The sequence below is a fragment of the Castor canadensis genome, chromosome 14 (assembly GCF_047511655.1).
Source record: "Castor canadensis chromosome 14, mCasCan1.hap1v2, whole genome shotgun sequence".
NCBI classification, from domain to species: domain Eukaryota; kingdom Metazoa; phylum Chordata; class Mammalia; order Rodentia; family Castoridae; genus Castor; species Castor canadensis.
The window spans coordinates 101,523,001-101,550,491 of NC_133399.1; the positions used below are offsets into that span (position 1 = coordinate 101,523,001).

The window sequence follows — 27,491 nt, forward strand, 5'->3', positions numbered from 1 at the left end:
TAGGCCATCACCAGATACCAAATCTGCTGGTAACTTCACCTTGGACTTCTCCAGAACAGTTATTCATAAGCCATTTTGAATGGTATTTTGAGTGGTATTTTGTATGGCAGCCTGAATGGACCAAGACATGCAGGGCCCTCAGGCCACGTGATTTATTGGTACACATCGCAAGCACAGCACAGGCGGGTGTGCTCCCGCCCAAGGAGGACACAGGACCAGGGGAAGACAGTGGGTCACCCACAGCAATGCTGTCAGCACAGGGGGAAGGGCCTGAGGGCTGTGTCCTCTCTTTCTCTACACTCTCCCAGAGACCCAGACTTCCTGGCCTACCCCAAGGAGACAGCTGACCGTAGCAGTCCCCCTGGCAACCAGCCGTCTACCTGCCCATCACCAAAATATGGCCTGTTGGCTTGTCAGCTCCCCTGCCCTTCACAGAAATCCAGCTGCTTGTGCATTGTCCTTGTCACCTCTGAGTCACTAAGGGGGCTGCTCTCTGCTGCCTCCATCATACCTCCCTTGTCCATCCACCTGCTTTGCTTATCTCTGGGAGTCCACCCCCATGACCCATACAACAGTTAAGATAAAAATGCAAGGAGCCCAGGGAGGCTTAACCAAGAACTCAGGGCCAGTGTGCAGGACAGGATGTGGAGTGGTAGAATACCCACAGTCCAGCTCTCACATAGGTACAGAGCAGTCACAGCACTGTGGCAGAGTGCGGGAGCAAAGCACATAGCCAGACAAGGTGGCAGGGCTCTGTGGGTAGCCCTCAGTCCTCTAGTTCCATGTATGGCCCCATCAAGGATGAATGATGAGGCCCACTTCTGGCTGAGGAAGGGTCTCAGGGGTCTCCTTCCCCCTCCTCGACCCCAGCGGTACTGTTCCAGATCCCAGCACTCTTTGTACAAGGAAGAAGTTTTTCCAGGGAATGTATTGTCTCCAGATAGAAGGGAAAGTCCCAAGAGCCTGGAACCTCCAAAGCCAAGAGAAGAGAGAGGGTCCCTTTCTAGACAGCAGGAGGTTGTCCCCAAGTGGGCCAGCGGCAGAAGGAAGGGACAGCTCTCCCATGCAAGAAGAGGGCTCTTGGGGTTAAGGAGCAGCCGGGGCATGAGAGCAGTGCAGGAGACTATTTATAGAGGGAGGGTCCAGGACTGAAGTGGAAGCCCCCAGGCCCAGCTCAGCAGGAAGGTGGCTTCCTGGGGTGGCCCTGAGTAGGGTGGGTGGGCTAAGGAGAAGGTTCCCCACAGCTCTCTGCGTCTCCGTGGAGGCTGCCAGGCTACACATGGGCTTTGGCCCAGAGGGACTTCCTGGGAGAGCCCGGGAAGGGGGCAGAACTCTGGGAGATGGAGACTCTGGATGAGGCAGAGAACAGGAGAGGAAAACCAGAGGAAGGGGGAGTTCTCCAGAAATGCAACTCACTTGCTGACCTACTGACGCCGAGAAGCCCTCCCAAGTCCACCAGGCCTGATGTGGGCCACGCTAACCACCATCTGTTGCCTCTAATGGCGAGGGGAGAGGGGTAGGCAGATGTATTGAGGGAGCAGGGGGCAGGGGACAGAAAGCCAGTTCCCTGAACTTAAGCCACCCACTTCGAACCTCAGCCTCCAGCTCCCCAGGAGTCCCTAGCGGCCCACGCTGATATTACAGGTCTTGCAGCTGGGGTCTTTCTTGGCGTCAGCAGTGGACAGGCTCATGAGCTGGTGCCCACTGATCTCCCCCAGGGTGCCCAGGGACAGATCCACAGGCTCGGTGTAGATGATCTCCAGGATGAGATCCTGGGCATGGCGGAAGACCAGCTCCCCATCTTCCACGCTGCAGGTCAGGAACTTGTTGCAGGCAATGTCCAGGAGGGGCAGACGGTCACGGCAGAAGCGGTCCCCCAAGGAGCCCTTGGGTGCCAGCACCAGGATGGCATAGTGGTAGGCGGTGTACATACAGTAGAAGTCCGCGAAGTAAAGGTTGGTGCTGGGGTTGAAGAGGCGCTGGGCGGGGATCTGGAAGCGCCAGCGGCCATAGGGGGAGTCCTGGGGGGGCTGGCCAGTGTTGAACTCAGTGTTGCAGCTGAAGAAGACGCCATGGAGCATGCCGCTGGTGGGGGAGCCGTGGCTGCCGCTGTTGTCCTTTAGGTAAGGCTGTAGCATGTTTCCACAGTGGGTCCTGCGGCCAGGGAGGGATACCGAAGGGAAGGGGAAATGCCGTGGGTTAGCTCTGCTGGGGCTTAGCCGCTGTGTGTGGTTGAGAAGAGAGTGAGCCAGCTCAGCTCTCAGCGTTCTCACCAACTCACAGTGGCCACAAGTCACAAATACGCAAATATGCTGTGTTTCTGAGTAGACTCTGAGGTTCTTAAAAGGGCAGTCTGTGCCTTAGTCTTCACATCCTGGCCCCTAGTAAGAGTCTGACACACGTACATCCCCTGTCCTGTTTCTTACCGCTAAAGAAGCCCAAACTGGACCACTGCCTCTCTTTTTGAGGCAAATACCAAAGACCCCAAGGTCCTCACTGCCCTGCATAGGGTTGAAATGACTGCTCCTGCTGCCTACAATGATAGACAGAAATAATGGCAGCTTGCTCTGGCTGAGCTTAGAACATGGAAAGTCCTGGTCTGGTCACACTCTTGCCCGGTCCTGGTTATCCTGATTGACCCGTCACTTGCTGGCTCAACAGGACAACCAAGGCCCCTCTAAGCTTCAGGCTGAAAATATAGGATGTAGGATCAGATCATCACACTTTTGAGTTACAGAACCCCTCTTCTTTTTCCCCACAGGTGGGTCATAGCTAAATAACACTGAGACTGCTCTGGCTGGACCGTAGGTTTACGACCCACCAAGCCCTACTTCCAGTTTCCCCCTCAGCAGCACCCTAAAGGATTCCCCATCCTTTCTGAGCCTCTAGGCTCCTCAGCCTCCAGCTTGAAAACAAGTGAGCCAGGTGTTCTCTGAACCCTGCATGCTAAGAACACTCCCATTTTGCCTTCTTGCTACTGCTCCTGGGTACTGAAATGGAGAAACAGCTGATCTGTGGTCGTAGCCCCCAGTGCAGGAACTGTCTCAAAGGGGGATCAAACCCAGACTTCATTCACCTGGGCTTGTCAGCCTGGTGCTCTGCCACGTGGCCCTGTCCCAGAGCCCTGATCTTTCCTGGACCTAATCCCTGAGTAGTGGTCACTCCTGAGCCAGCCTGATGCAGTGAGGGTAGCGGGACCCCAGAGGCAGCCAATGGAGTGGTGACCTCAGGCAGCCAGGGCAAGAAGAAGGACAGCTGAGGGAGGGAGGAGTGGCCTGATGAGCTCCCGGGAGCCTGAGTCACCCTACCTGGCATGCTGGAAGTATTCCTTGTGATGGTTGCGGTAGAAGACGGAGAAGCGTAGCATTCGGCCAGCAATCTGCTCGGCCTTCTCCTGCAGCTGGGCCAGGTGCTCCTTAGCGTAATCTACAAGATTCCACACAGGGCGAGGTGAGCCAAGGGCCAGCTGTGGGATCACAGCCTCTTCCTCTCTCCGGCCCTACCCGCTCTCCACCTCTGTCCTCTGGAACAGCAGGGGGACCCGACAACCAGCCACTGCAACATCTTGGGCTCAGATGGGCACAGGACAGCTGGCCTCAGCTGGGAACATGGAAAGCTGCATGTTGTCTGTCCTTGTCACCTCTGCATCCTCATTGCCAGAGGCTCAGGACTCCCTGAGTCCAGAAAGGGCCGTGGTGGGAAAGGCGGGGGGGGGGTGCCCTGTTACCTGTTACCATGCCAGGGGCCCCAAAGGCTGTCATCTGTCACTGTCATGTGAAAAGAGGCTGAGCAGGCAAAAGAAGGACTTAAGGGGGAGAATTTAAGGTCCTTTGGGCAGAGCCCCTTAAATCTAGTGGGTAGGAGGTTGTCCTCATCACCATGTGGAAGCTGGTGTGTAATTACAGGTGTGTGCTCAGAAAGAATTGGAGAACCGAGCTTGAGCCTCATGCAGAGTGTGAATGTTTAGGCAGACCAGACCTGGGGCGCTGGCTCTCTGCTTGAGCCTCTCAGGATAAACAGAGAAGGCTGGCCCCAAGATGGGAAAATTGACCTCCTGGGCCTGAGCCCCCTGCAGCAAGGCCTTGACAGTGACTTGGTACAAATTAGAAAAAGTTGTTCTTTCCTTATTGTGGAGACATCCCTTGCTGGGTGCTTGATTTGGCAAGAGGAGTATGGACTGGACTGCAGCCATCCCCAACTTCCCGGTTTGAATTAAACGCCCTCTGCATGTGCATTTCTAGGAGCAAATCAAGAAGCTTCTCCTACGATGAACAGGAACCTCCTAAGAGTGGGGTTCACAGCAACTCAAGGAGACTTAGGGCATAGATCTCGGCAGAGGATGGAGCCAACAGCCTCAGAGGCCCCAGGGCAGAGAATGTTCCCTGTCCCTGTCTTGTGACAGAGAGCAATCTGGAGCAGTTCTCACATGGATGCCAAAGGGATGGAATATTGTGGGACAGATTCCGGGTCATCAGTGACCAAGTACACACAAGACTGGTGTTTGTTCATACTGGAATTTGTAAGCTAGGCTCTTCAAAGAGTACTTGCAAGACCATGGGATAGGGACCGTTTTCCCAGGCTAAGGGGAAACTCAGGGCAAACAAGATGTGATTGCCCTACCAAGTGACATTGACAGACCATTGATAAACAAAATATGGTCTACCCATACAATGGAATGCCATTCAGCCTTGAGGAGGAAGAAAATTTTGACACATGCTACAGCATTCATGCACCTTGAGGACATTTTGCTAAGAGAAATGAGCCAGTCACAAAAGGACAAATGCTAGATGGCTCCACTTATGTGAGGCACCTAGAGGAGTCAGAATCACAGAGAAAGAAAGTAGAAGGGTGGTTGCCATGGGGAGTGGTTGTTTAGTGGGTATAGAGTTTCAGTTTTGCAAGATGAAAATGTTCTGGAGACTGGTTGCATAACAGTATAAATACGCTTAACACTACTGCTACACGCTTAGAAGTGGTTAAGAGGGTAGATTTCATGTTTTATGTATTTTACTGCTTTCAAAAAATACTGTTGGCCCAAACCAGAAAAGTAACCCCATCATTTTATGGAGGTGATATTGCCAACAGATAGATATATACATTTGTCTCTTATTAGAGAAAAGACAGGTTCTCTGAGGGTAGGGAGAGGCCTGTCCAGGTGTACCTTCCTTCTGGTCTAAGCATGGTGTACTTAGGGGTTTGTGAGTGTTTGCCGGATTAAGATGAAGCCCCTATTAGCCTAACTAAACCAGACATGCCAAGGAAGCAAGGAAGTGATGCAACAGAAGGGCCTCACCCCCAGTGCAGAACTCCACTGTCTCACTCCAGCCGGACACGAGGTACTCTCCATCACTCTGCTTCACAGCTGTCTGCACAGCCACGCTGTACTCTGTGCGAGGGCTCAGAAACCAGTGGCCTCTCACTGTCATGGGCAATGGTACTGCCTTAGCCACAAGCTTGGTGGGAACATCCTGAGGAGCAGAGCACAGACAGAGAGCCAAGAATCAATCTGGAGGTCATACCCAATCATGGCAGTCTCCCCAGATGGTCCCCTCTTCCTTCAGAGGAGGGTCAGAGACCTGATGGCTCTGTGCCCTGGCCACCATTTTCCTGTAGAAGTAAGCAGTAGCTTGGGATAATCACACAGACTCTCTCCAGCCTCTACCCCTCCTCAAATCCCTCTGGTACCCCATTCTCTTGGGAACAGAGGGGAAAGGTCTCTTGTGAGAAGGCCCCCAAAGTTGAAGGTGGCAAGACTTTCATTTTTTGAGGGAAACTTCGAGAGCTCTGCACACTGCAGTGCCGTCTCCACGGCAACGGCAAATGCTGAGAAGCCAGGGAGGAAAGGAAAATATGCCTTATTCTTTGGGGGGAGGGTTAAGGGGGTGGTGGTGAACATTCACGTCACCGTGGCAACTGGCCTGCCAAAAGACACCCAGATCAGGAGAGCTGATCCAAAGAGAGAGAGAGAGAGCGAGAAAGAGAGAGGGTGAGTAACCCACACCAAGCCTCATCCTTCGAGCCAGCTTTTCCCACCTCTCTCTCCCCTGCCTCTCTGCCAGCTGGAGAAGATGCAAGGCTTCCACCCACACGCCCCCACACTGGCTCTTAACCCAGAGAAAGGACACACCAGCCACGACCCTCTCACATACCTTTTCTAGACCAAGCAAACAGTAGGCCAGGGGGCAGGCAAGGAGCAGAGAGACTGATGGGGACCACAGGAGAATCAAGTATTTAGCAAAAGGGTCCCATACCTGCCCAAGGACCGCATTGGCCACCCAGTCAACAAGGCTCCTCCCCGAGTCCTGGGTCTTGTTGGAACTTCTCGGTCATTCACACGTGTGATGTCTTCCGCCCCACCCAGCCTGCCTGGGCGCTCTGCCCCTGTCTGAAGTCCTAGTCGTGGCACTGATAACAGCACTCACGCTGTGCTAGGCATCCTGCCAAACACCATGCAAACATTACTCATGGAATTCTCTCAACAACCCTATGTAGCTGGGCGTGATTATTTCCTTTCACCAGGAAAGCAACTCAGGCTCAAGGAGGTCAAATCATTTTCCTGAGATAACTCAGTGAGAAGACCAAGCCCTGACTCCACCCCGCCACCCTGACTCTAGGCAATCCATCATCCTACCTTCTTCAAAAACATGGCGTGGGGACAGGTGTCAGAGTACCCGCTACTTACCCGATGCTTGAACTTGTTGGAATTCTTGTTCTCCTTTTTGTTGAGGTCAATGAAGTAATGGGTGACCCTCTCCAGGTCACTGTCCTCCATGGTCCAGGAGATGCGGAACGAGTCACAGGTGATGTTGTTGATCTCAATGCTGTGGGGGGTGGACAGCAGCTCCATGCTCCCCTCTGGTTTGGCTCCTGTGGGGACTGAGTCCAGGGAAAGAATCAGCACCTCCTTCCCACCACAGAACTTTCTGGAATGTGTTGCTCCCAACATGCCTTGAGAGGTGGAACCTTGCACACCCATCAAATGCACCTGCCTCATAAATCTGATAGAAAAGATTGGAGGTAGACTGGAGAGTGGGGAACCAAGGTGGGATGGGTGGGGGCTCTCCACTGTCCTCGGAGGGTCTGAGCAGCAGACGGCACCTGACAGGTGGCAGAGGCTGTGGGAATGCTGCGAACACTGGGCAGGGACAGATCTGCAGCAGATGGAGCCGAGGAGGGAGGGGCCCTCAGCCAGCAGGCGTGAAAAGAGGAAGGGTGGGGGTGGAGAGGATGGGTAGGAGGCAGAGGCATGCAGGAATGCACCTGCTGAGGGGCTGAGGTTCCTGGATTGAGGCAGGTAGCAGGCAGTAGTGGCCAAGAGGCCACAGGTGCCAAGACCCTCGGCTCAGGCCTCTCTCCTCCCTCACTGAGGACTGACTCTATGGTGCGGGACTTGGAGGACAAGTGTCACACATAGGTGCATGTGGACACATTCATGGTGGGAGGGGGTCTCATGGGCCACAGCCGGCTTCCAGCTCTTTTTGTCCATAGCGATTTTGATAATCACTCTTGTTCTTTTCTCTGATCCTCACCTGACACTTTAAAATAACTAGTTTCAACATTGATGTCTATTAGGGGCCGACATGTATTGGCAATTTCACTGACACCATTTCACACAAATCTCACAATAGGTCCATGGTATTTTTCTCCCCATTTTACAGATAGGTAGCTGAGATTGGGGGCATTAACATATTCAAGGCAGCACAGCCAATTCATGACTTGCACTCTGGAGGTCAAGTTCTTTGTTACTGAGCTAAGAGTGCATGGTGTGTGTGTGTGTGTGTGTGTGTGTGTGTGTGTGTGTGTGTGTGTGAGAGAGAGAGAGAGAGAGAGAGAGAGAGAGAGAGAGAGAGAATGTGTGTGGTCTATGTATGGCATGTGGCCAGCACAGGACACATATGTTTCTGCTGTTTATTTTTCTTCCTTGTATCAATGCCTTTCAAGCAGCTGGGTTCTCTCTCTCCCTCTCCACTCCTTTGACTCTAGCCCTTCAGATGTGAAAGGACTCCACCACTGTCTCTCTCACCTGTGCTTTGGCTAGGAAGAGCTAACTGGCCTTATCTAGCTGGCCTGGCTCACCTAAGCACCTGGGAACTGGTGGGAAAGAGGGAGGGGGAAGAGAGGCTGCAGCTGTGGGTGGACTTTCTTGGGCATTCAACGTCAGCCTTGTGTTTTCCTGTATCCTTTTCCCCAGCCCAACACCCAGCACAACTCATGCCACCTCCTTTTCTCTTCTCTTCCCCCTTCCTCTCCTCCCCTTGCCCAAGAGCTAGGGGTGAGGGCACCTTGTATCTGCAAAAGCAGGTACTTTTATTTATAGCTTCCAGAAGTTCCATCCCACACTTCCCTGTCAATTAAGCCTGCTCTAGAGCCTGCCACTTCTCAATTAGCCTGTGGGCTGCCTGGATGGCAGGTATAGGGGGAAGGCTATGGGTGATGACCTTTAACTATCCCAGGTGTCCCTCCAGTCCTGTTTGTTCTTAGTCTCCCATCCTACAGCCAAATGCCAGTGGCTTCATACACAGGGAATCCTATGGTGAGCAAGGGGGTGCTACCAGGTCTTCCCCGAAATAAAACAGATGGGATGGGGTGTCTGGAATCAACAACCCCATTTGTTATTTGAGGGACAGATGTGGAGCAGTGGAGAGTTACCATCACCCTGGATCTCAACAAGAAGTTCCTAGGGAGACACACATGTGCCCCTCACATTCACACATATGTATGCACCCATGCACACAACATAGACACACTCCTACCCAAGAGGTCCTGAGAGGCTCCCACCCACAGGGGATGCAGCTTACGACCGCCCTGTGAGTGAGCACCTGCCCCTGCCTCAATACCTCTTCTTGTTTGTCTTCCTAGGTGCAAGGGCAGCTGTGGAACCCAGGGGCTCAGGGTTCAGGGTGCTGCCTATCTTTTCTCTCTCCAGTCCTGGGAGAGCTGAGATGACTCCCGACCCTAGCCTGGAAGAATGTCAGTGACTGACTCTGAGAGAGCAGCCAGAAAGGGTGGACCGAGGGTAGGTGTGAGCCCAGCCTCTCTACGCCCAGATGCCTGGGGAAGGGCAAGCTGTGAGGGACAGGTTGAGGCAACACCCTAGAAACACCCACATTCCCACATGAATCCACCCGGGGCCTGCACGCACACACCCACACACAGGCAGGAATGCATGCACATCTACATGCTCAAGGGAGCCCACCCACTCCCGCGCATGCCTCCTCAGATAGCCTCACTCCCACACACCTAGGCATGGAGGTACCTTCTGCCACCTTGCACATTCTAAGAATGCCCCATGATTTTCTCTCCGCAAGCTGTTGCTTTCATACAGCCCCATACATGTTCATATCCACAGGCTCAATCTCACCCACATACAATTGCCCTTCTTCACAAGCCATATTTGGGGAAAAGAAGAAGCCATGGACACTGACATACATGCGTGCCACCTCCCCAAAAAGGCACACAACCCACATGCCTGCCTGAGCACACATGTACATTCGCACACACATCAACCACCCCTGGATTCTGGTATTCTGTCAGGGAGACATCTCTAGCCTCAAAGACTCAGACTGAGAACGTTTGCCCCTGGCCACACTCTGCCAGCCTGCTCTTTCACATGTCAACAGGTTTGCGCACCTATGCGGGTCTGCCCCCTAAAATGGTTTCTCCCCACACTTTCCACCTACTCGCCCCATCTTGCCCTGGTTGCTACACTCCCTCCACATGTATTCCCGCCCACATGACAAGTGACATGTCCACCCCCTGAATATGCTGCTTCACAGGGCCCCCACCCATGAATACCCACAGGCTACTCAGATAAGCACTGCCCACACACACGTACCTCACGTGTACAAGAAAGCTATGTTCCTAGACATGCCACAAGCCAGTCAAAACCCCCACAGAGCACAACTGTGTGCAGACATATCTATCTACGCCAGCAAGCCTCCAGCCTCCCTCACAAGCATGCATGCACATTGTATACTGGGGCCCCTTCCCCACGCCCATTGAGAAAAGCCACCAGCATGCCAGGGGAATAGCTCCCCCACCCGATGTCCCTGTTGGCATCGCTGACTGCAGCAGAATGATCACGGGGTAACTAACTGTGTCGCCCCGGAGACCAGATCCGGCTGTTAAGCTGTTTGCCAAGGGCCTGGGGAAAAGGGGACAAGGTCGTCGGGCCTTGTGATCCAGGTGGACACCTCAGACAGTGGTAGGACCCTGGTGCCCCCACGTCTCAGCCTCTGTCTATCATCAAGATAGATGACAGGATGGTCTGGCAAGGAAGGGCGCTCACCTGGCTTTCCTGGGCTTTGCAGAGGGAGTCCTGTCAGGGAGGGAAGAGATGCGTGGATGAGCTCCCCAGGCAGGGGACAGCAGCCGGACGCCTGGGTCACAGGCGGCAAGCGCTCGCTCCTCTCCTGGCTGCCAAGGAGGCTGCTTCCATGCCCGGCAGGCAGCTCCTGTCTGGTTCTGCAGCTACTGCTGCTGCCCCCAGTGAGATGATGTTCCCAGCCAAGCAAGTGAGCGAGCCGCAAGTAGAGAGGCAAGAGCAAAATCAAAGCAGCGTGGAAGAGAGAGAGGCAGAGAAGGCGAGAAACAAGGAGAGAGCCAGACCGAATCTGGCTCCACCAATGGGATCAGTGGCTGCTCAGCGTCAGGTGATAATAAGCAAGCTTGGTGCCTGCTCGCCTGGGCTAGTGGGAGGGAGAAAGGGCAGAGGGTCCCCCAGGGAGCTACATAGCTGTCCTTGGAGGCAGCGGCTGCTGCCACCTTTCCCTCATTCTTCCAGGACAAGCTGCCCTCAGAAGTGCCTCCTGCACACCCTCTACTTGGAAATCTCTGACTTGAATATAAACCCCAAACTTTAGGATGCTGGGAGAGGGGTGGAGCTTAGCCCAAGGGCTCAGGCCCCCCAAACAAGGATTCTGACTGGGGGAAGGGCAGGGAAGCTATGTAGGGGAAGGGTCCAGATGGGCTGCATAAGTGGGGGTGGGAGGAGGCCTGTCTTCAGTCTGGGTCCTGTCCTGGGGGAGGCCCTTCACTGAGCCCAGCTCCATTTTCTTACCAACTCTATCAAGAGATACCAGACCTGCAGCCCTAGAGAATCCGGATTATCCAGTGAGAATCCTGTAGCTGCTTAGTTGTCCCCTGGGAAAGGAAGAGGAGAGAGAAGTATAGAGCAATGAAGGATGCAAGCAGGTGAGGGTGGGAAGACACACAGAGCTTTAAGTATTCTCATCCCAACCAACCCTCGGGGCTCCAGGAAGTCAAGCCCTGAGCCCTGAGCCCTGAGCCAGAGAGCGTAATATCGGCAGGAGGCTTATCTATTACTAAGAAACAGGAATGCTCCCAAGAAGAATGTTAAAGGAAATCTGAGTCAAACAACAAACAGTGACAAAGAGTTTGTGCAGTGATGAAAAGCAGAGGCTTTGCAGTCTGACAGAAATGGGGGCAATTCCTGCTCTATAGCTTTCCATCTGGGTGACTTTGAAGAAGTGACTCAGTCTCCCTTTGAGCTTCAGTTTCTTCATCTGTCAAGTGGGATAACACAGATTTACTGTGGTCGTGAAATGAGATCATTACGTAATTCACCTAGCTCTGGGCTTGGCACATCAACGATGCCAGACGCCTGTCAGAGCTGCTAGCTTTCCCATCATTGTTGGCAGGGTCTGCCTTCAAGGAGCCCTCCAGGGGAGAAGAGGTGGGCATTTGATGACATAATTAGAGAACAAGGCACACACGGTCAGCACTCTATATCTACTCTGTATGTTCTGCATCTGCAGATTCAACCAACCAAAGATCGAAAATATTTTTTTAATTGCATTTATACTGACTGAGCACGTACAGACTTTTTCTTGTCATTATTCCAAAATAACATAACACCTGTTTACATAGTGTTTACACTGTATTAGGTTATTATAAGGAATCTAGATACGATTTAAAGTAACAGGAGGATTCGTATCGGTTATATGTAAATACCAAGCCATTTTATATAAGGAGTTTGAGCAACTGAGGATTTTGGTATCCGAGGAGATCCTGGATCCAGTCCCCTGCGGGTACAAAGGGATGATGTAGAACTAAGTTTCAGGTACAGATGAGGATTCAGAACAGGAAAAGAGGCCAGCTCCAGAGCTAGGAGGAGATGGTGGAAGAAGGGGGTGAAGAGGAAAGTGTGGCATGGGGTCAATAGATGGCACGTGGGTTCAGAGCTGAGGGTCTCAGAGAGCAGAAGGGATGACTTGAGTGTAAGAGACACTCATGGAGAGAGACTTAGGGGTTTCAGACATAGGCAGCAAAGGTCAGTGAAGGTGAGTGACAGAGTGAAGAGTTCACAGAATGCAAAGCCAAACAGAAGCCAGTCCTGCCTTAAATGGCTGTGAGAACCTGAGCAAGTCTGGTCAGATCCTGACCCAGAGAATGTGGTGTGGTGTGTCACACTGAGGCAGAATTAAGCTCTCCCTTAACCAAGCCCAAGGCCCATCCCCTCACACACCTACACAGAGATGTTGAAACTCAGAAGAGATGTGAGACGTCATCTCCCTGTTATGAATAGCACCAGTCAGTCATCTGGCCTAAAACCATATCCCTCAGACTAATTGGAGGGACAGTGTATATGTGTGTGTGGTGGGGGAGCAGGTTCTCTGTGACTTGGTTTCCCCTTCTGTGAAAGGAAGATGAGTCCCAGTACCACCTCTGGATGGCACTTGAATACTGCATAAGATCATGTGCCCCAGCAGTGAACAGTGGTCGCCTGAATGGCCCTTTGTGCTGCTGGGTGCTGGCATAGTGGACAGGCAGGTGAGGACACAACCCTTCCAGGTCTCATGCTTCTTCTTGCCCTCACAGGACTCCTCTGCAGATCAGGAGAGGAATCCCGTGGTAAGATCGAAGCTCAGTGTGCCAAGTATAACTAACTCCATGGAAAATCAAACAACCACAAGACACACTTCTGCATTGTTGTTCTCAATAACTTTTTAAACACAAGTCATACTTGCTCTTTGTAGAAAGATGAGAAGATTTCGTTGTAAAAAATGAAGAGGAAATTTAAAAATCATTCCTTTTCCCACCATTCAGAAATAGGAATATGTGTATAGAATTTATTAACAAAAAATGGAAGGGAGGAGACAACGCTGTTTTATAATCTTCTGCTCTTTTCACCTACAAATATCTTTTCTGTTCATTGCATGATCTTTCTGCAGTGTCATTTTAAATTGCTGGCTAGCGTTTCAGTATCAGGTCACACATTTTTTGGGAGCCAATCCCATACTGTTCTATGATTCATTTGCTTTTCTTCTATTCTAAACAACACCGGAATGTTGCAAATGTTACAGCAAAAACTCTTCCCATGGAGCTGGCATGGTCGTACACATCTGTAATCCCAGCACTTGGGAGGCTAAGGCAGGAGGATCATGAGTTTGCAGCCAGCCTGGGCTTCAAAACTTTTTGGAGACCCTGTCCCAAAAAAAAAAAAAAAAAGTCTATTGGTAAACATTTTTATATTAAAAAAAAAAAACTCTTCCCATACCTTAATTATACTTCCAATAAAATACTAAAGTGTATGAGGCCAGGCGCTGGAGGCTCATGCCTGTAATCCTAGCTACTTAGGACACTGACATCAGGAGGAGCAAGATTCAAGGCCAGCCTGGGCAAGTATTCGACAGACACCCCAACCCCATCTCCAAAATAACTAGAGCAAAATGCAAAATGGACTGGAGATGTGGCTCAAGAAGTAGAGTGCCTGCTTTGCAAGTGCGAAGCCATGAGTTCAAACCCCAGTCCCACCAAAAAAAAAAAAAATGTATTACATATATACATATATATTAAAGTTAACAGATCTTATCTGAATACTGATTTAACAAATCTTCAAAAAAAAAAGAAAACCTATGTAACTAAAGCACAAAAGAGTTGAGGACATGGCTCAAGTGATAGAACACCTGCCTAACAAGCACGATATTTTCATCAAAGAAAATAAATACTGAATTCTTAACTGGATATCTCATAATACTTAGGAATTATTAGCTCTGATGATGATATTGTAGTTATTTTTTAAGGAGTCCTTTCCTTTACAGATTGTAATATTTATGGATGAATGGCATAATGTCTTATTTTTCTTAAAATAATCTTGGGGGCTGGGAGTGAGTATTGGTAGAGATAAAGGCAAGAATGGATAATTATTATTCAAGCTGGGTACTTTGAGATCCAATCAACTGTTCTCAATTTTTGTGCATGGGTAAAGTTTCCATGTTAAATATTGTATCTAAGTTATGATTACAATTATAACAAAAGCATTTATTAAGCACCAAGACACAACATAAGGCATATGATTCTACCACTTGAGTCACTCCCCTCAGTTCTTTTTTTTTTTTTTGCTCTTTTTTTTGTTGTTTTTGTGTTTTTGTTTGGTTTTGGTAGGCTTGGGGTTTGAACTCAGGGCTTTGAGCTTACAAAGCAGGTGCTTTACTACTTGAGCCACACCTCCAGTCCATTTTGCTCTGGTTATTTTGGAGATGGGGGTCTTGAGTACTAGTTGCCCCAGCTGGCTTCAAACCACTATCCTCCCAATCTCAGACTCCCAAATAGCTAAGATTACAGGTGTGAGCTACCAGTGCTGGGTTGGCCTGGCTGGGCTTGACCCTATCCTCCTATTTGTGTTCCCCCTACACACAGCTGGGATGACAGATACATGTCACCCAGCCATTGGTTGAGATAGGGGCTCTTGAACTTTTTCCTCCTCAGCCCGGCCTCAAACCAATATCCTCCTGATCTCCACCTCCTAAGTTACTAAGATTGCAGACTTGAGTCACTGTGCCTGTCAGGCATGTCCCTTTCTTTGTTTGTGTGGTTTTTTTGGTGGGACTGGGGGTTCACCTCAGGGCTTCATGCTCTACCATTTAAGCCACACTTCCAGAAGCATGTGAGTCTTAAAACAGCCTTGAAAGATTGATCCATTAACCCCATTTTGAAAAGGTGGATAGGAAGCAGACCCAGACCAAAACAAGTAAAACTAGCATTCAACTTCAGATCTGAATGCAAAGGCCAGATTTTTCATGGTAGAAAGATCACATAGCAAACACAGAGTCTGATAGAACAGAGAATGAGGCTGCTTGTGCACTTTATAGACTCAAAATGTATTTGTGACATTCCTCAGGGCAGAACTGAGTGTGGAGATCCCATGAGCCAACGAAGCACACGCATTCAGCGCATTAACTCCCCATTCATTTACATGTGCATATGATGGGAGAGGGGAATGACTGTTCATAAGGACTTCATGGGCTTCCCTTGCTTATTTACTTTCTCTTTTTGAAATTGTTCTTAGACATCCTACAGTCCTCATTGGCCATCTATTTTGCACTTAGTAAAGAGCATTGATTAAAGTGATTTTATAAACTTACTCTCCTAAAGACCAGAATAGGATTTTTAGCTTTTTAAAATTTAAATATTTAACTATTTAAATTATATATTCAAGGACTCTGCAAAACTGTAGGTGATAAGAGACACATTAATGAAATATTGGAAGGTCAAAGAAAACTTCAAGGGGAAATGATAGAAAACAATCATGAGAGAGAATCCCAAGTGACCTGAGGACTAATACAGAACCACGTTGTTGGAACAGTCGGTTATTCTGAAGCATAAGACCGTGATGTGGGAAATAAGGAAGGCCACTGAGCATGGTGAGGTGCTGGACATGAGTTTGACATACTGAGCACATGCTACTGCTGGGCTTCCCACCTCTCACTCAATATGGATTTGCTACACTTACTCTGTGCAGGGGGAGGAAGGAGATAGACATCCTCCCCTCTACAAAAAAAAAATACTCTTCTCATAGGGGTTTCTCTTTGGTGAGAGGAAGACAGACAAATAAACAAGTGAATTCCACAGTCTATTAGGTAGTGATAAATGCTTTAGAGAAACATAACTCAGTAAACAGAGGGAATGTCAAGGAAAGTTGGGGTGGGGTTACAATTTTAAATAGGGCCATCGGACAAGGCCTTTCTGAAAAGGCAAGTTTGGGCTACAGACTCCACTGAAAGGAGGGAGGGAGCTGTGTAGAATTCTATAGGGGAAGAGCACTGCAGGCAGCAGGTGCAGAGGACCTGAAACAGGAGCATGCCAGATGTGTCCCAGAAACAGCCAGAGCAGCTGGAAAATTGAATGGGAGTCTCCTAGGAGTGGAGGCTGGGGGTGGGGAAGGGGTTAGATCATGCAGGGCTGCAGAGGCCATCCTAAAGACTGGTTTTGCTCTGTAATATGCATCCAATGGGAAACCTAAGCAGAGATGTGACCTGATGTCAATTTGTCAGTTGTGCTATTCAAGATGAGATTGTGGGGGTCAGCCAGAAGGAAGGCAGGAAGGAGGCTGTTATAACAATGATAGCAGCCAAAAATGATGGTGGCCTGGACCAGGGAGATGTGTAAGAAGTGCTAAGATGCTGGTAAGATGCTGGCATGGTAAAGGCAGAGCATGAGAACAAGAAGACAGTCAAGAAGAACTGAAAGATTTTTGACCCAAACAACCAGAGAGAGGCAGTTGCTATTTACTGAGATGGGGACCACCTCCTCTTATGAGGAGGATCAGAAGTTTGGATTTGGTTTGAGAAGCCTAGTAGGCATCCAAATGGCAGAGATTCGGAGACTTGCAGGCTGAAGACACGCGTCGAGGATTGCCTTTGAAGCAGGCAAACCAGACCATGGCAGTGGAGTAAGCACAAGGGGCAAAGGGGAAGAATTCTGAGGACTGAATCTTAGCACTCTCCGATGCTTAGAGGTCAAGGCAATGAGGAGGAACCAGAAAAAATATTGCCTGCAAAGCGAAGCAAAGAAATTCAGACGAATTACAGAGAGAGAGTATGTAATAGCTTAAACTTGACTACTTGAGTACACACATTCGCGTTATTTATGTTACTGCTATGTGTTCACAATAGTTCCTTATTCAGGTCATATTTCCAATGCCCATCAAGAGTCCACAGAAACAAGGTTTTGACAAAAATCTACAACTTCTAAAATCTACACTTAGACCCCAAAACTATATTTGCCGAGTTTGATTATTCATTTCATTATTTAAAAAAGAGAATAGGACTGTTATCTTAAGTATAAAATTTTCGAAAATAAAGTGCAAAAAGTGTTGTGAATAGCAAATTAAGATATGCTAGAACACATCCATCTCATGGGGCTCAGATCGTCATAATTTATAAGTTTCCTTTGAGGCTAGCGAAAAGAATGAACATTCTTTTGGAGACAATGAAGAGAGAGGTGTGGAAGCAAGTAAAGAATGAAAGCAGATTGGTGCTAAAAATAGAGGGAAGGCTGGAGAAAGGTCCAGAAAAAAATTATAATAATTCTCATTAGGAAGTAACCTCCAAAATGTCAAAAAACCTGGTTTAATTCTTCTCTCTTCTTGTCTTTTCATGGGTAAAAAATGCTGTGGAAATGCCACAAACATTACAAGAGGAAATTGATTAAATAGATTACAGTGTAAGACAACAATATGGAGTACTATTTAGCTATTAAAAATCATGATTGAGAAGTATATTTAATAGTTCAAAAAGTTACGTATAGAATATTGTTAAGCAGGAGTCTCACTCCCCTGCCCTAGAAATGTCTTTTTTTCTTCTTCTTCTTTTTCTCATGGGAATGCAGCCCAGGTCCTTGCACATACTAAGCAAGCACTCTAACCACCAACCTGTATCTCCAGTCATTCCCATGTCTAAAGGGTACAATAAATCCTGTAAGCTGGGTATGGTGACACAAACCTATAATCTGAGCACTCAGGAGGTGAAGGCTACAGGATGAAGAATTCTAGGCCAGCATGAGCTACATAGTGACTAGACCTTATCTCAAAAAAAAGTAGCTGGGCGCCTCTGGCTCATACCTATAATCCTAGCTATTTGGGAGGTGGGAAGATGGAGGTTTGAGGCCAACCTGGGCAAAGGTGTTTGTGAGTCCCCATCTCAATGGGAGTAAAAAAGCTGACTGTGGTGATGTGAGACTGTCTTCTCAGCTAAGGTGGGAAGCTTAAAATAAGATCACTGTGTAAGTCCAGAGCACAAAGGCTGGGAGTGTGGTTCAAGTGGTAAAGCACCTGCCTAAGCTCAAAATCCTGAGTTCAAACTCCAGTACCACCACAACCAAAAAAAAAAAAAAAATCCAGATTATAGTATTATATGTAAATTATTCTAATTTTCAGAAACCTAATTGCAAAAAAAATTTTCAAATATATACAACAGTTGATAGAATAATAGATTATTTAAATTTTCTTCTCAATGTTTTTAAATTTTTTCCACATTTTCTATGATAAGTAAATGTGTTTGTAAGAAAACAAAACAGAACAAAAAAATTAGAAGCTGCTAAAAGGTTGGTAGTCTTCAAAGCCCAGAGAATGAGATAAAAGCAATTTTATCTAGAGCACCAATCAAAGCTGAAGAGCTGCTGGTGTAGTTCTGGAGCAGAGAAGGGGGTGATTTGGTTTGATATTGCAAAACCAACAGGGAGAAAAGAAGTTTAAAAGGTCTAGTCATAACAAAAGGTTAATATAATATTAAATTATATTATTAAATTGATAGAAGTTAGAAATTTCAACAGCCAGTGCTTGATAGAATGTGGCTATGGATTCTTATGTTCTCTCTCTCTCTATATATATATATTCTCATTACATTTTGATTAGTGAAGTATTAGCACAATACATTTTTTGTTGTTGTTTTGGGGTTTTTTTTTGGTGGTAGTGGGGTCTGAACTCAGGGCCTCATGCTTGCTAGCTGGTGCTCTACTGCTTTGAGTCACTCCACCAGCCCTTTCTTTGTGAAGGATTTTTTTGAGATAGGGGCTGGCTTTGAACTGCAATCCTCCTGATCTCTACCTCCTGCGTATCTAGGATTACAGATGTGAGTTACTGGCGCCGGGCCATTTGTTTGTTACATTTTGAGACAGGATCTCACCCTGAAGCCCAGGTTAGTCTGAAATTTACTGTGTAGCCCAGGCCGTCCTCAAACGTGGTACCTCCTGCCTCAGGCTTCCATGTGCTGGGATTACAGGTGTCTACCACCACACCCAGCTCCCACAATGCTTTTTGAAAGCAATTTCAAAAAGAAGAACCATAAAATGAGCTAGGTCAAAGTGGTAGTGTCACTGTGGGAAAGAGTTTGTTGGCTTCTTATAAAACTAACCATACAACAACCACTTAACTCAACAATTACAATCATGGGCAATTATCCCAGAAAAATGAAAACTTGTGTTTACAAAAGAAACATGTACATGTTTATTCACAGTAACTTTATTCATAATAGCCCCAAACTGGAAACAACTCAGATGTCCTTCAAAGGATGGTTACAACAACCACAGATATTCAGTAATAAAAAGAACAAACTATTGATACACAACTTGGATAATCTCCATGGAGTAATGCTGAGTTAAAAAGCAACCCCATGAAGTCACATACTGTATGATTCCATTTCTAGAACTTTTGAAATAACAAAATTATAGAAATGGAGAACAGATTAGTGGTGGGAGGAGCAGCGCTGAAGGATGTGTGTATAGAAAAGGGCAACTAGAGGGATCCTTGTGGTAATGAAAATGTCTTGTATCCTGACTGTAAAAATGTTGGGACATTGTCCTATAGTTTTGCCAGATGCTACTACTGGGGGAGCAAAGCAAACAGAACTTGGGATCTCCCTATCTTTCTGCATTTTTTTCCTTTCTTTTTTTTTGGTGGGACTAGGGTTTGAACTCAGGGCTTTGGCCTTGCAAAGCAGGAGCTCTACTGCTTAAGCCATACCTCCAACTCTTTCTGCATTATTTTTTATAAACTGAATGATCTAGAAATAAGAGTTTACTTTTAAAAAATGTACATCTTTTGGTCAGTTATCCCAGGTCTGGAAATCTGTCCTCAGTGTGAGAAATATGCTCACCTGTTCAAACTCAAAAGAATGGGCTCAGAGACACTGGGGTGAAAGTGAAACTTTAATGCTGACCTTGCAAGGAAGGTCCAGTGCTTGAAAAGCAGAGACCCCAGAAGCTGTTACAGTAAATGAACATTATATTGTTTAGTGTGCAAGTCCCTCCCTCAAGTCCTCACTGGCTGATTTTCACAAGCCCTCACCTAATTCCTACTGGGTTATTTAAAATATGCTTCTTGAAATTGGTCAACTTTTAGAGGCGGGTTTTAGGTGGTTATCTACCTTTGTGGTGGCAAGTTCTCCACGTGATACGTGCTTTTCTGGCACTTAACCCATTCGCTCACTCTATCGTGATTTACCTCACCCAGATTAAGTTCCCTTATCAATTGCCCCTCTCCCAACATCCACAAGCTGAAAGGCAAGTAAGCAACTAGGGTTAAATGCCTTGAAAATGGACCACCACTGATTCTAACACAGGATATAATCCAAAAAAGAAAAAATGATGAATGTACCTCATGTTCAGTACAGCGTTATTTAAAACAGGGAAAATGTGTCCAAACAGGGAAATAGAGAAAATCATGATAGAGCCTTTTGAGAATTAGTCATTTCATGCAAAAAAGAAATGCTATTTGGAAAATTGTGGCACAATATAACAGCTCTGTGAAGGGGACTGGGTATATCACTAACTTTTTTTTTTTTTTTTTTTTGTGGCACTGGGGTTTGAACTCAGGGGCTCGTGCTTGCTAGGCAAGTCCTCTTACCGCTTGAGCCACTAATTGCCAGGGCTGGCTTTGAACCTCCATCCTCCTGATCTCTGCCTCCTGAATAGCTAGGATTACAGGCATGCACCACTGGCACCTACCATCAACTTTTGGTTTTTTTGGCAACATTGGGACTTGAACTCACAGCCTCATGGTTGCTGTTTGCTAGATAGGTCCTCTTACACCACTTGAGCCACTCTGGCAGCCCTATCAAAAACATTTTAATAGTATCATTTTGTGGAATTCCCGCAGAAATGGTTTCCTCCCCTCAAATTATGTAATGGTGTTACATGGTTTCTACATAGTTTGGGAGGTAGGAGAGTAACACTGAAGGTCATTTTTTAGGTTAAATTGAAAGTGTGGAAGTCACAATAAAAGTTCTTTCCACTCGTCTCTCCAGCAGTAGCGTCAACTTCGTTTTCAGTCTTCCAGGCTTTTACTTGAGTGGGCACACAAGGCCCTGGACAACCGTGAGCCGGGGCAAGCGTGGGTAAGGCACTGGCTGGTCTACTCCAGCAGCTCCAGGGCTGTCCCCATAAGCCCACCCCAGGACCCCCGCCAGTCCTGGGAAGGGGCTCCTAAGCAAGGATGAGGCCGCTGCCCGAGGGTGCAGTGACCACTCCAGGGTCATCAGGGAGAACACCAGGTCTCCCCGACTCTGACTCCAGGTTGCGCTCCCCGTCCCGCGCCCAATCCGGACATGCGACCCCACTGTCGCCAGAGGCTCCCCTAAGGCTATTCCCCACATTGCAGCGTGGTGACCTCCAAGGACCCGGATCCAGAGCTCGGCGCCGCCAGTCCCCCTGCCCGGGGCCAAGACCTCTGAGAGCCACACTGCAGCGCAGCCACCACCGGCCCCCTCGTCCTTTTTCGCCCTCTCAACCCAGCTTTTCCCGACTCCGGGAAGAACCGGGAAGAGAAGGCGGAGGGCAGCCCGCCGCCGTCGGATAAATACTATGCTGTGGCCCCGCCCCCTGACGTCACTTCCGCCCCGCGGCAAGATGGCAGCGCCCGGGCCTTGCCACGCAGACTTCCGTTCGGTGCTGAGGCGGAGGGCCTGTGCCGGGTCGCTTCGGGCGTGAAGTCGTGACGCGTGGTGTGGAACCACCGCCCAGGTACGTCCCAGCCCCTCGTACCGAGCACGGGGATTTGGGGAGATGGCCAGGAGCGAGCCAAAAACTCTAGCGGGGGTAGGGGGCGGGGGAGGCGCGCCACGTGGGAGGGGGAGGAGCTGAGACGCCGCGCGCGCCACGCACTGCGGGGGAGGGGGTGGGAAGCCACGTGGGTGGGGTTCCGCCCAGGTTTCGGCGCGTTGCTGCTTTGGAGTGACTTCGTTGCCCCTTTTCTCCCAGGCATCATGTCTGAAGGAAACGCTGCGGGGGAGCCCAGCGCTCCGGGAGGGCCGCGACCCCTCCTCTCGGGGGCGCGGGGGCTTGTCGGGCGGCGGCCCGCGCCCTCCCTAACTCCGGGCCGCCTTCCCTCCATCCGCTCCCGGGACCTCACCCTCGGGGGAGTCAAGAAGGTACCTGACTGACTAAAGAAACCAACCACCGTGAATTCCAGGTCACTGGCATTCAGCTCACGTTCGTGCGCGGCCTGATGCGATGTTGGGCCTCTTGTATCTTTTCCCCAGACTTCTTTCCTACCCTTCTTCAAATTCTAGGAAGCCTAAACAACGTCCAAGTGCAGGTGCAGGGTACATGATGGTGAGCTTGTTCTCACAGGTAATTGAAGGGCAGAGATCCTATTTAGCTGAGGACATTTAAAAAGAGAGTTGAGCAGTCCATATTTACTTTGGTTGTGCGTTCTGGACGCCTTTTAAAATCCCGTGAAAGCCAAGCAGGTGTATCTTTTGCTTGCAGTTTTGAGGGTTCAGAATTCTGTATGGATACCAGTAAGCAAACTTCTAATCTAGATTGTAACGAATCCTAGGCCTGGCATTAGGGGCTCTGTGACCTCTCCCTTTATGTGTGTGACTGGAGATGTTAAGAGTAACCCTGTAAGGGACAGGCAGGATGACAGAAGCATAAGGCACCCAGTTTTTGTTGTTTTGGCAGTATTGGGGTTTGAACTCAGGGCTTCCTGCTTGCTAGGCAGGTGCTGTACCCCTTGAGCCATACCTCCAAGCCCAAGCAGACAGTTTTAAAAGACTGTGTTGGAAACTTCTCAGAAGTATATTTTAGTTGCTTCTAGTTATAGTTTGCCTGGGTCATCCAGTTGTGAGTGCTGGCAGGTCTACTGTCTCCTTATTTAAACCTTTCTGCTAGAATTGTTTCCCTGTGAAACCAAGAGGTTTCGCTAGAATTTCGAAGATGAGGTGTGATAGGTCAGTTCCTGTGCTTTTGGAGGTCCGGAGTCTCCTTTCAGAGGGCTGAAGCAGAGGCTGCTAGTTAGAATGGTTTTCGGTACCCCTTTCTGCTAAGTGTAATTCCATTGCTTCCAGAGGCATGCAGGTCCTTCTTTTCAGACACCTGCCCACTGCTTTAAGCCCTGACAACGGTGTGCAATGTGCAGGAGAACCATGGTGATCTTGGTGTGTAGAAGATGCCCGCTAAGCATCTTTTCCTCTGCACTTGGGGGTCAAACTTACCAAATCAGTGACTCCTGTATTTTACTTTCAGAAAACCTTCACCCCAAATATCATCAGTCGGAAGATCAAGGAAGAGTAAGTAGCTAGGTCTTCTGGATACTTGCCCCTTATTTACTTGCTCTGAATTAGGGGCTTTGGGGAAGTAACTAGGTGTGTGTCTCAGAAATTTGGATTTATGTTCTTCTCACTAACGATTTTTCAGCCTTAACTTCTGGGTTTTTCTAGTGTACAACTTTTAAACACACCAAAGCCTGAGGTACCATATGTTAGTCAGAATTCTGTTACTGTAACCAATAGCTGACATAATCAGTTTATAAAGAGAAAAGATTTATTTTGGCTCACAGTTTTGGAGGTCTCAGTCCATGATCAATTGACTTCCTTACTTTTGGGCCTGTGGTGAGGCAACCCCTGAGGGAGTCAAAGAGGAAGAGAAAGGGACTGGGATTCTACTGTCTCCTTCAGGGACACATGCCACAACGACTAGAAGACTTTCCACTAGGCCCTGGCTCTTCAAGATTCCATCATCTCCCAAGAGAGTGAAGCTGGAGACTAAACCTTTAACACATGGACCTTTGGGGGAGTTAAGATCTGTGCTATAGAACTGTATCTCTAGAAACTGATTTCACTCACAGTGGAATGGAGTGATTCCTTTCTACTATTTTTTTTTTTTTTTTGGCAGTACCTGGGTTTGAACTTTGCCTCATGCTTGTTAGGCAGGTGTTCTACTACTAAAGCCACTCCACCAGCCCAAGTGATTCTCTTTTACAGCCAAATGAGAGCCATTAGCTTAAACATATATTACACTTTCCCTTAAGTTCTTTTTTATTCCAGCCTTCCTGCTTTCAGTCAATGAAAATAAATCCACATTTTTGGACAAGAAGGTAAAGTAAAGCAAACTGGAAGGTCCCTGCCTCATCAGGGAGTTGAGGAAAGTACCAGACTTAAGTCTGAGTTCTACTTCTTGGCTCATAAACGCTATGCTCAGTTGGATGAAATGGTTTGGTGAGGAGGGCTGGTTTTTCAAGGCAGAGAAAGTGAGTATATTCCCTTCATTCTCTTTTCCAGGCCTAAGGAAGAAATTACTGTGAAGAAGGAGAAGCGTGAACGTGATAGAGACCGCCAGCGTGAGGGGCATGGACGGGGCCGTGGCCGTCCAGAAGTGATCCAGTCCCACTCTATCTTTGAGCAGGGTCCCGCCGAAATGATGAAAAAAAAAGGTACTAGGAAGAGATCCGTAGTGGGTTTCAGTTCAGACTGCCCAAGAAAAGGGCAAGAGTGAGGGACTCCCTTGTTCCCAGTTTAGTTTTCCTTGCTATTGCCCCTTTCCTGATTTATCCCTAGTGAACAGGGTGCTTTCCCACAGGGAACTGGGATAAGACTGTGGATGTGTCGGATGTGGGACCCTCTCATATTATCAACATCAAAAAAGAGAAGAGGGAGACTGATGAAGAAACTAAGCAGATCCTGCGCATGCTGGAGAAGGATGATGTAGGTAGCAGGAGGCTGGGGTGGGGTTGGTGGGCTTCCTTATGGCTACAGAAGGAGGCCTCTGGGAGCCAGTCTGGAGGAAGAGCTCATTGATATCCTGGAACTCTGGTGAGCAGCAAGGACCTTTGGTTAGAAAAAGACTAAAGTGCAGGCATATGTGCTGGCAGGCTGTGTGACCTGACTCTTCTTTGGCAGTTCATCGATGACCCTGGGTTAAGGAATGACACACGAAACATGCCTGTGCAGCTGCCGCTGGCACATTCAGGGTGGCTTTTTAAGGAGGAGAGTGAAGAAGCAGATGTTAAGCCTTGGTTGGCTGGCCCCAAGGAAGAGGACATGGAGGTGGACATGCCTGCTGTAAAAGGTATTCTGTGTCAGTTACTTCTCTCTTCTTCCTGGCTACCCCAGAAAGCCCTCACATGAGCCTCCAGGACTGCTGCTCACAAGCAACTCTTTTTCCATTCCAGCTCTAATGTAAAGGTGCTGGACAAAGACATAAACTCCCCTCTCAGAGGGTTGGTTTGTTGGTGTAGATCAGAGTGCCCAGCCTCAGGCGTTCCTTTTTAGAGAAGTCATGCACCTCTTGAATGTACTGTCTCTTGCATGTCTCCATAACCAGTGTCTCCCCCCAGCTTCTTGGCTGAGTGACAGTGGGACAGACGGGAGTGAGGACTGGGAACAAGAGATGGCATAGACAATAGCTGCTTAATATCTCTCCCTTTGTCTCATCTCGTGCAGTGAAAGAAGAGCCACGAGATGAAGAGGAGGAGGCCAAGGTGAAGGCCCCTCCCAGAGCAGCCAGAAAGACCCCAGGCCTCCCAAAAGATGTGTCTGTGGCCGAGCTACTCAGGGAGCTGAGCCTCACCAAAGATGAGGAGCTGCTATTCCTCCAGCTGCCCGACACCCTCCCTGGCCAGCCACCCACTCAGGACATCAAGCCTGTCAAGACAGAGGTGCAGGGCGAGGACGGACAAATGGTGGTCATAAAGCAGGAGAGAGACCGGGTATGCTCAGGAGTGAGTTCGGGTATGCTCAGGAGTGAGTTCTGGGGAAATTTCAGGGCAGGGACACCAGGAACAGAAGGTGATGGGCAGGGAGAAGTGAAGGTATACTGCCCAAGCCAAAGTGTGAGAATGGCGGGTGTTCGTTCTTAGCACCTACAAGGGCTTTGGGTTCTTGGACTTCCAACATCAGTTCTGTGTGTATGTGTGTTTACTTTTTCTTCCCCCACCCCCCCCCCTTTGGTACCTTGAGCCACTCCACCAGCCCTTTTTTGTGATGAGTTTTTTCAGATAGGGTCTCACAGACTGTTTGCCTGGGCTGGCTTCGAACTTCAATCCTCCTGATCTTTGCCTCCTGAGTAGCTAAGATTACAGATGTGAGCCACCAGTGCAGCTGTGTTTACTATTTATAATGAGTAATTTTGAGAATAGACAAATGAGAGATCACAAACTACTGTGTACCATAATTCAGTTTCAGCATTTATGAATGTTTTTTTCCATTTGCTTGTTTGCTTTGGGTTTTGTTTTATAGCCAGTGCCAGACAGGACCAGGACAAGGCCTTCTTTGGGGAGACCTCTGCTGCCGATACCTCTCTGGGAAGTAGAATGGGGTTTGCTCACGAGAGATGGAGGAACAAGCCCCTTGCCCAGTTTTCATCTGCTGATTCTCCACAGGAAGCCAAGCTGGCAGAGAACACTTGTACCTTGGTTGACCTGACAGAGGGTCAGGTGGGCAAGCTGCTCATCCGCAAGTCAGGGAAGGTGCAGCTCCTCCTGGGCAAGGTGACCCTGGATGTGACGATGGGAACCACCTGTTCTTTCCTGCAGGTTTGAACCCATGGGCCAGGGAGGGGCTCTGGGTGAGCTAGCATGTGTTTTGCTGAGGTAGTGCTAAGGAAGCATGGGGAGTTTTTGAGCTATCATGTCAGTCACAAGACTGAGGGCTCGGCATGGGCTTGTGGTTCTCACTGGTGTGTTTGTCCATTGGCAGGAGCTGGTGTCTGTGAGCCTTGGAGACAATAAGACGGGGGAGATGACAGTCCTGGGACATGTGAAGCACAAACTTGTATGTTCTCCGGATTTTGAATCCCTCTTGGATCACAAACACCGGTAAAATGAGCAGATGGAGGAGGATGGCGATTCTGCCCACGGCTGCTGCCTGCTCCAGACATTTTGTTCTTGAATCCATGCGACCCAGAAGGGGCCTGTTTAGCCCACCCACTTCAGCTTTTGGCATCCATCGTCCTAGTTTCCCCCACCACCAGAGCCCACGCAGCTCCCTTCCTGGGCAGCTGTGAATGGCACAGTGACCTTCCCACAACATGGATATGGATGGCACATCCTCCCTGCAGGGGACTTATACCTGCTATTTATTTTTATATTTATATTTATGTCTGAGTTTCAGCTGACTGCACCTTCCCAAAGTAGGCTCCTTCTCTCAGGGCCGTGGGCAGCAAGGGGTTGGAAGTATAAGGGTTGCAGCTTTGGCTTCTGCTCCCTCCTTCCTCCCAGGAGGCAGGCTGGAGAGAGAGCTGGGATGGAGTATGAGACTTAAGTACTCAGTCCTGGCTCTTTGGTTCCCAGTTCTGTGTCCTTGGACAAACTACCTAACCTTTCTGAGCCTCGTCTTCCTCATCTAACAAAAGTGGGGATAAATACCTACCTCACAGGGTTGGTGTGAGGATCCAGTGGAATATTGTGGATGAAAACTCCTTGCACAAGACCGGACATACATACCTGTAGGCACTCAATAAATGTTTCCCTTTTC

At 48.7% G+C, this 27,491-nt stretch overlaps 2 protein-coding genes across 6 annotated transcripts; one reads left to right on the forward strand and one right to left on the reverse strand.

Annotated features, from left to right (window-relative positions):
* Positions 1-118: 118 nt before the first annotated feature.
* Positions 119-11,200, reverse strand: Phyhip (phytanoyl-CoA 2-hydroxylase interacting protein). Of its 2 annotated transcripts, none has more exons than XM_020169821.2 (6): positions 11,084-11,200; positions 10,289-10,318; positions 6,683-6,876; positions 5,294-5,468; positions 3,309-3,426; positions 119-2,154 (listed from the first exon to the last, which is right to left on the reverse strand). In XM_020169821.2, exons 3-6 carry the CDS (start codon positions 6,845-6,847, stop codon positions 1,620-1,622), a joined length of 993 nt encoding a protein of 330 aa, XP_020025410.1. In that variant the 5' UTR covers positions 6,848-6,876; positions 10,289-10,318; positions 11,084-11,200; the 3' UTR covers positions 119-1,619. The 2 variants fall into 2 exon arrangements, with proteins under 2 accessions (XP_020025410.1, XP_073911248.1); XM_074055147.1 differs by lacking the exon at positions 11,084-11,200 and adding an exon at positions 11,060-11,078.
* A 10,425-nt stretch (positions 11,201-21,625) lies between these two features.
* Positions 21,626-27,491, forward strand: Polr3d (RNA polymerase III subunit D). 4 transcript variants are annotated; one of them, XR_012441565.1, is made up of 9 exons: positions 21,626-21,759; positions 21,997-22,166; positions 23,266-23,309; positions 24,300-24,451; positions 24,598-24,722; positions 24,918-25,086; positions 25,461-25,738; positions 26,256-26,551; positions 26,715-27,491. XR_012441565.1 is itself a non-coding variant. In XM_020169794.2 (9 exons), exons 2-9 carry the CDS (start codon positions 22,002-22,004, stop codon positions 26,835-26,837), a joined length of 1,209 nt encoding a protein of 402 aa, XP_020025383.1. In that variant the 5' UTR covers positions 21,626-21,759; positions 21,997-22,001; the 3' UTR covers positions 26,838-27,491. The 4 variants fall into 4 exon arrangements, 2 of the variants coding, with proteins under 2 accessions (XP_020025383.1, XP_020025384.1); XR_012441566.1 differs by having other exon boundaries at positions 25,461-25,726; XM_020169794.2 differs by having other exon boundaries at positions 26,399-26,551.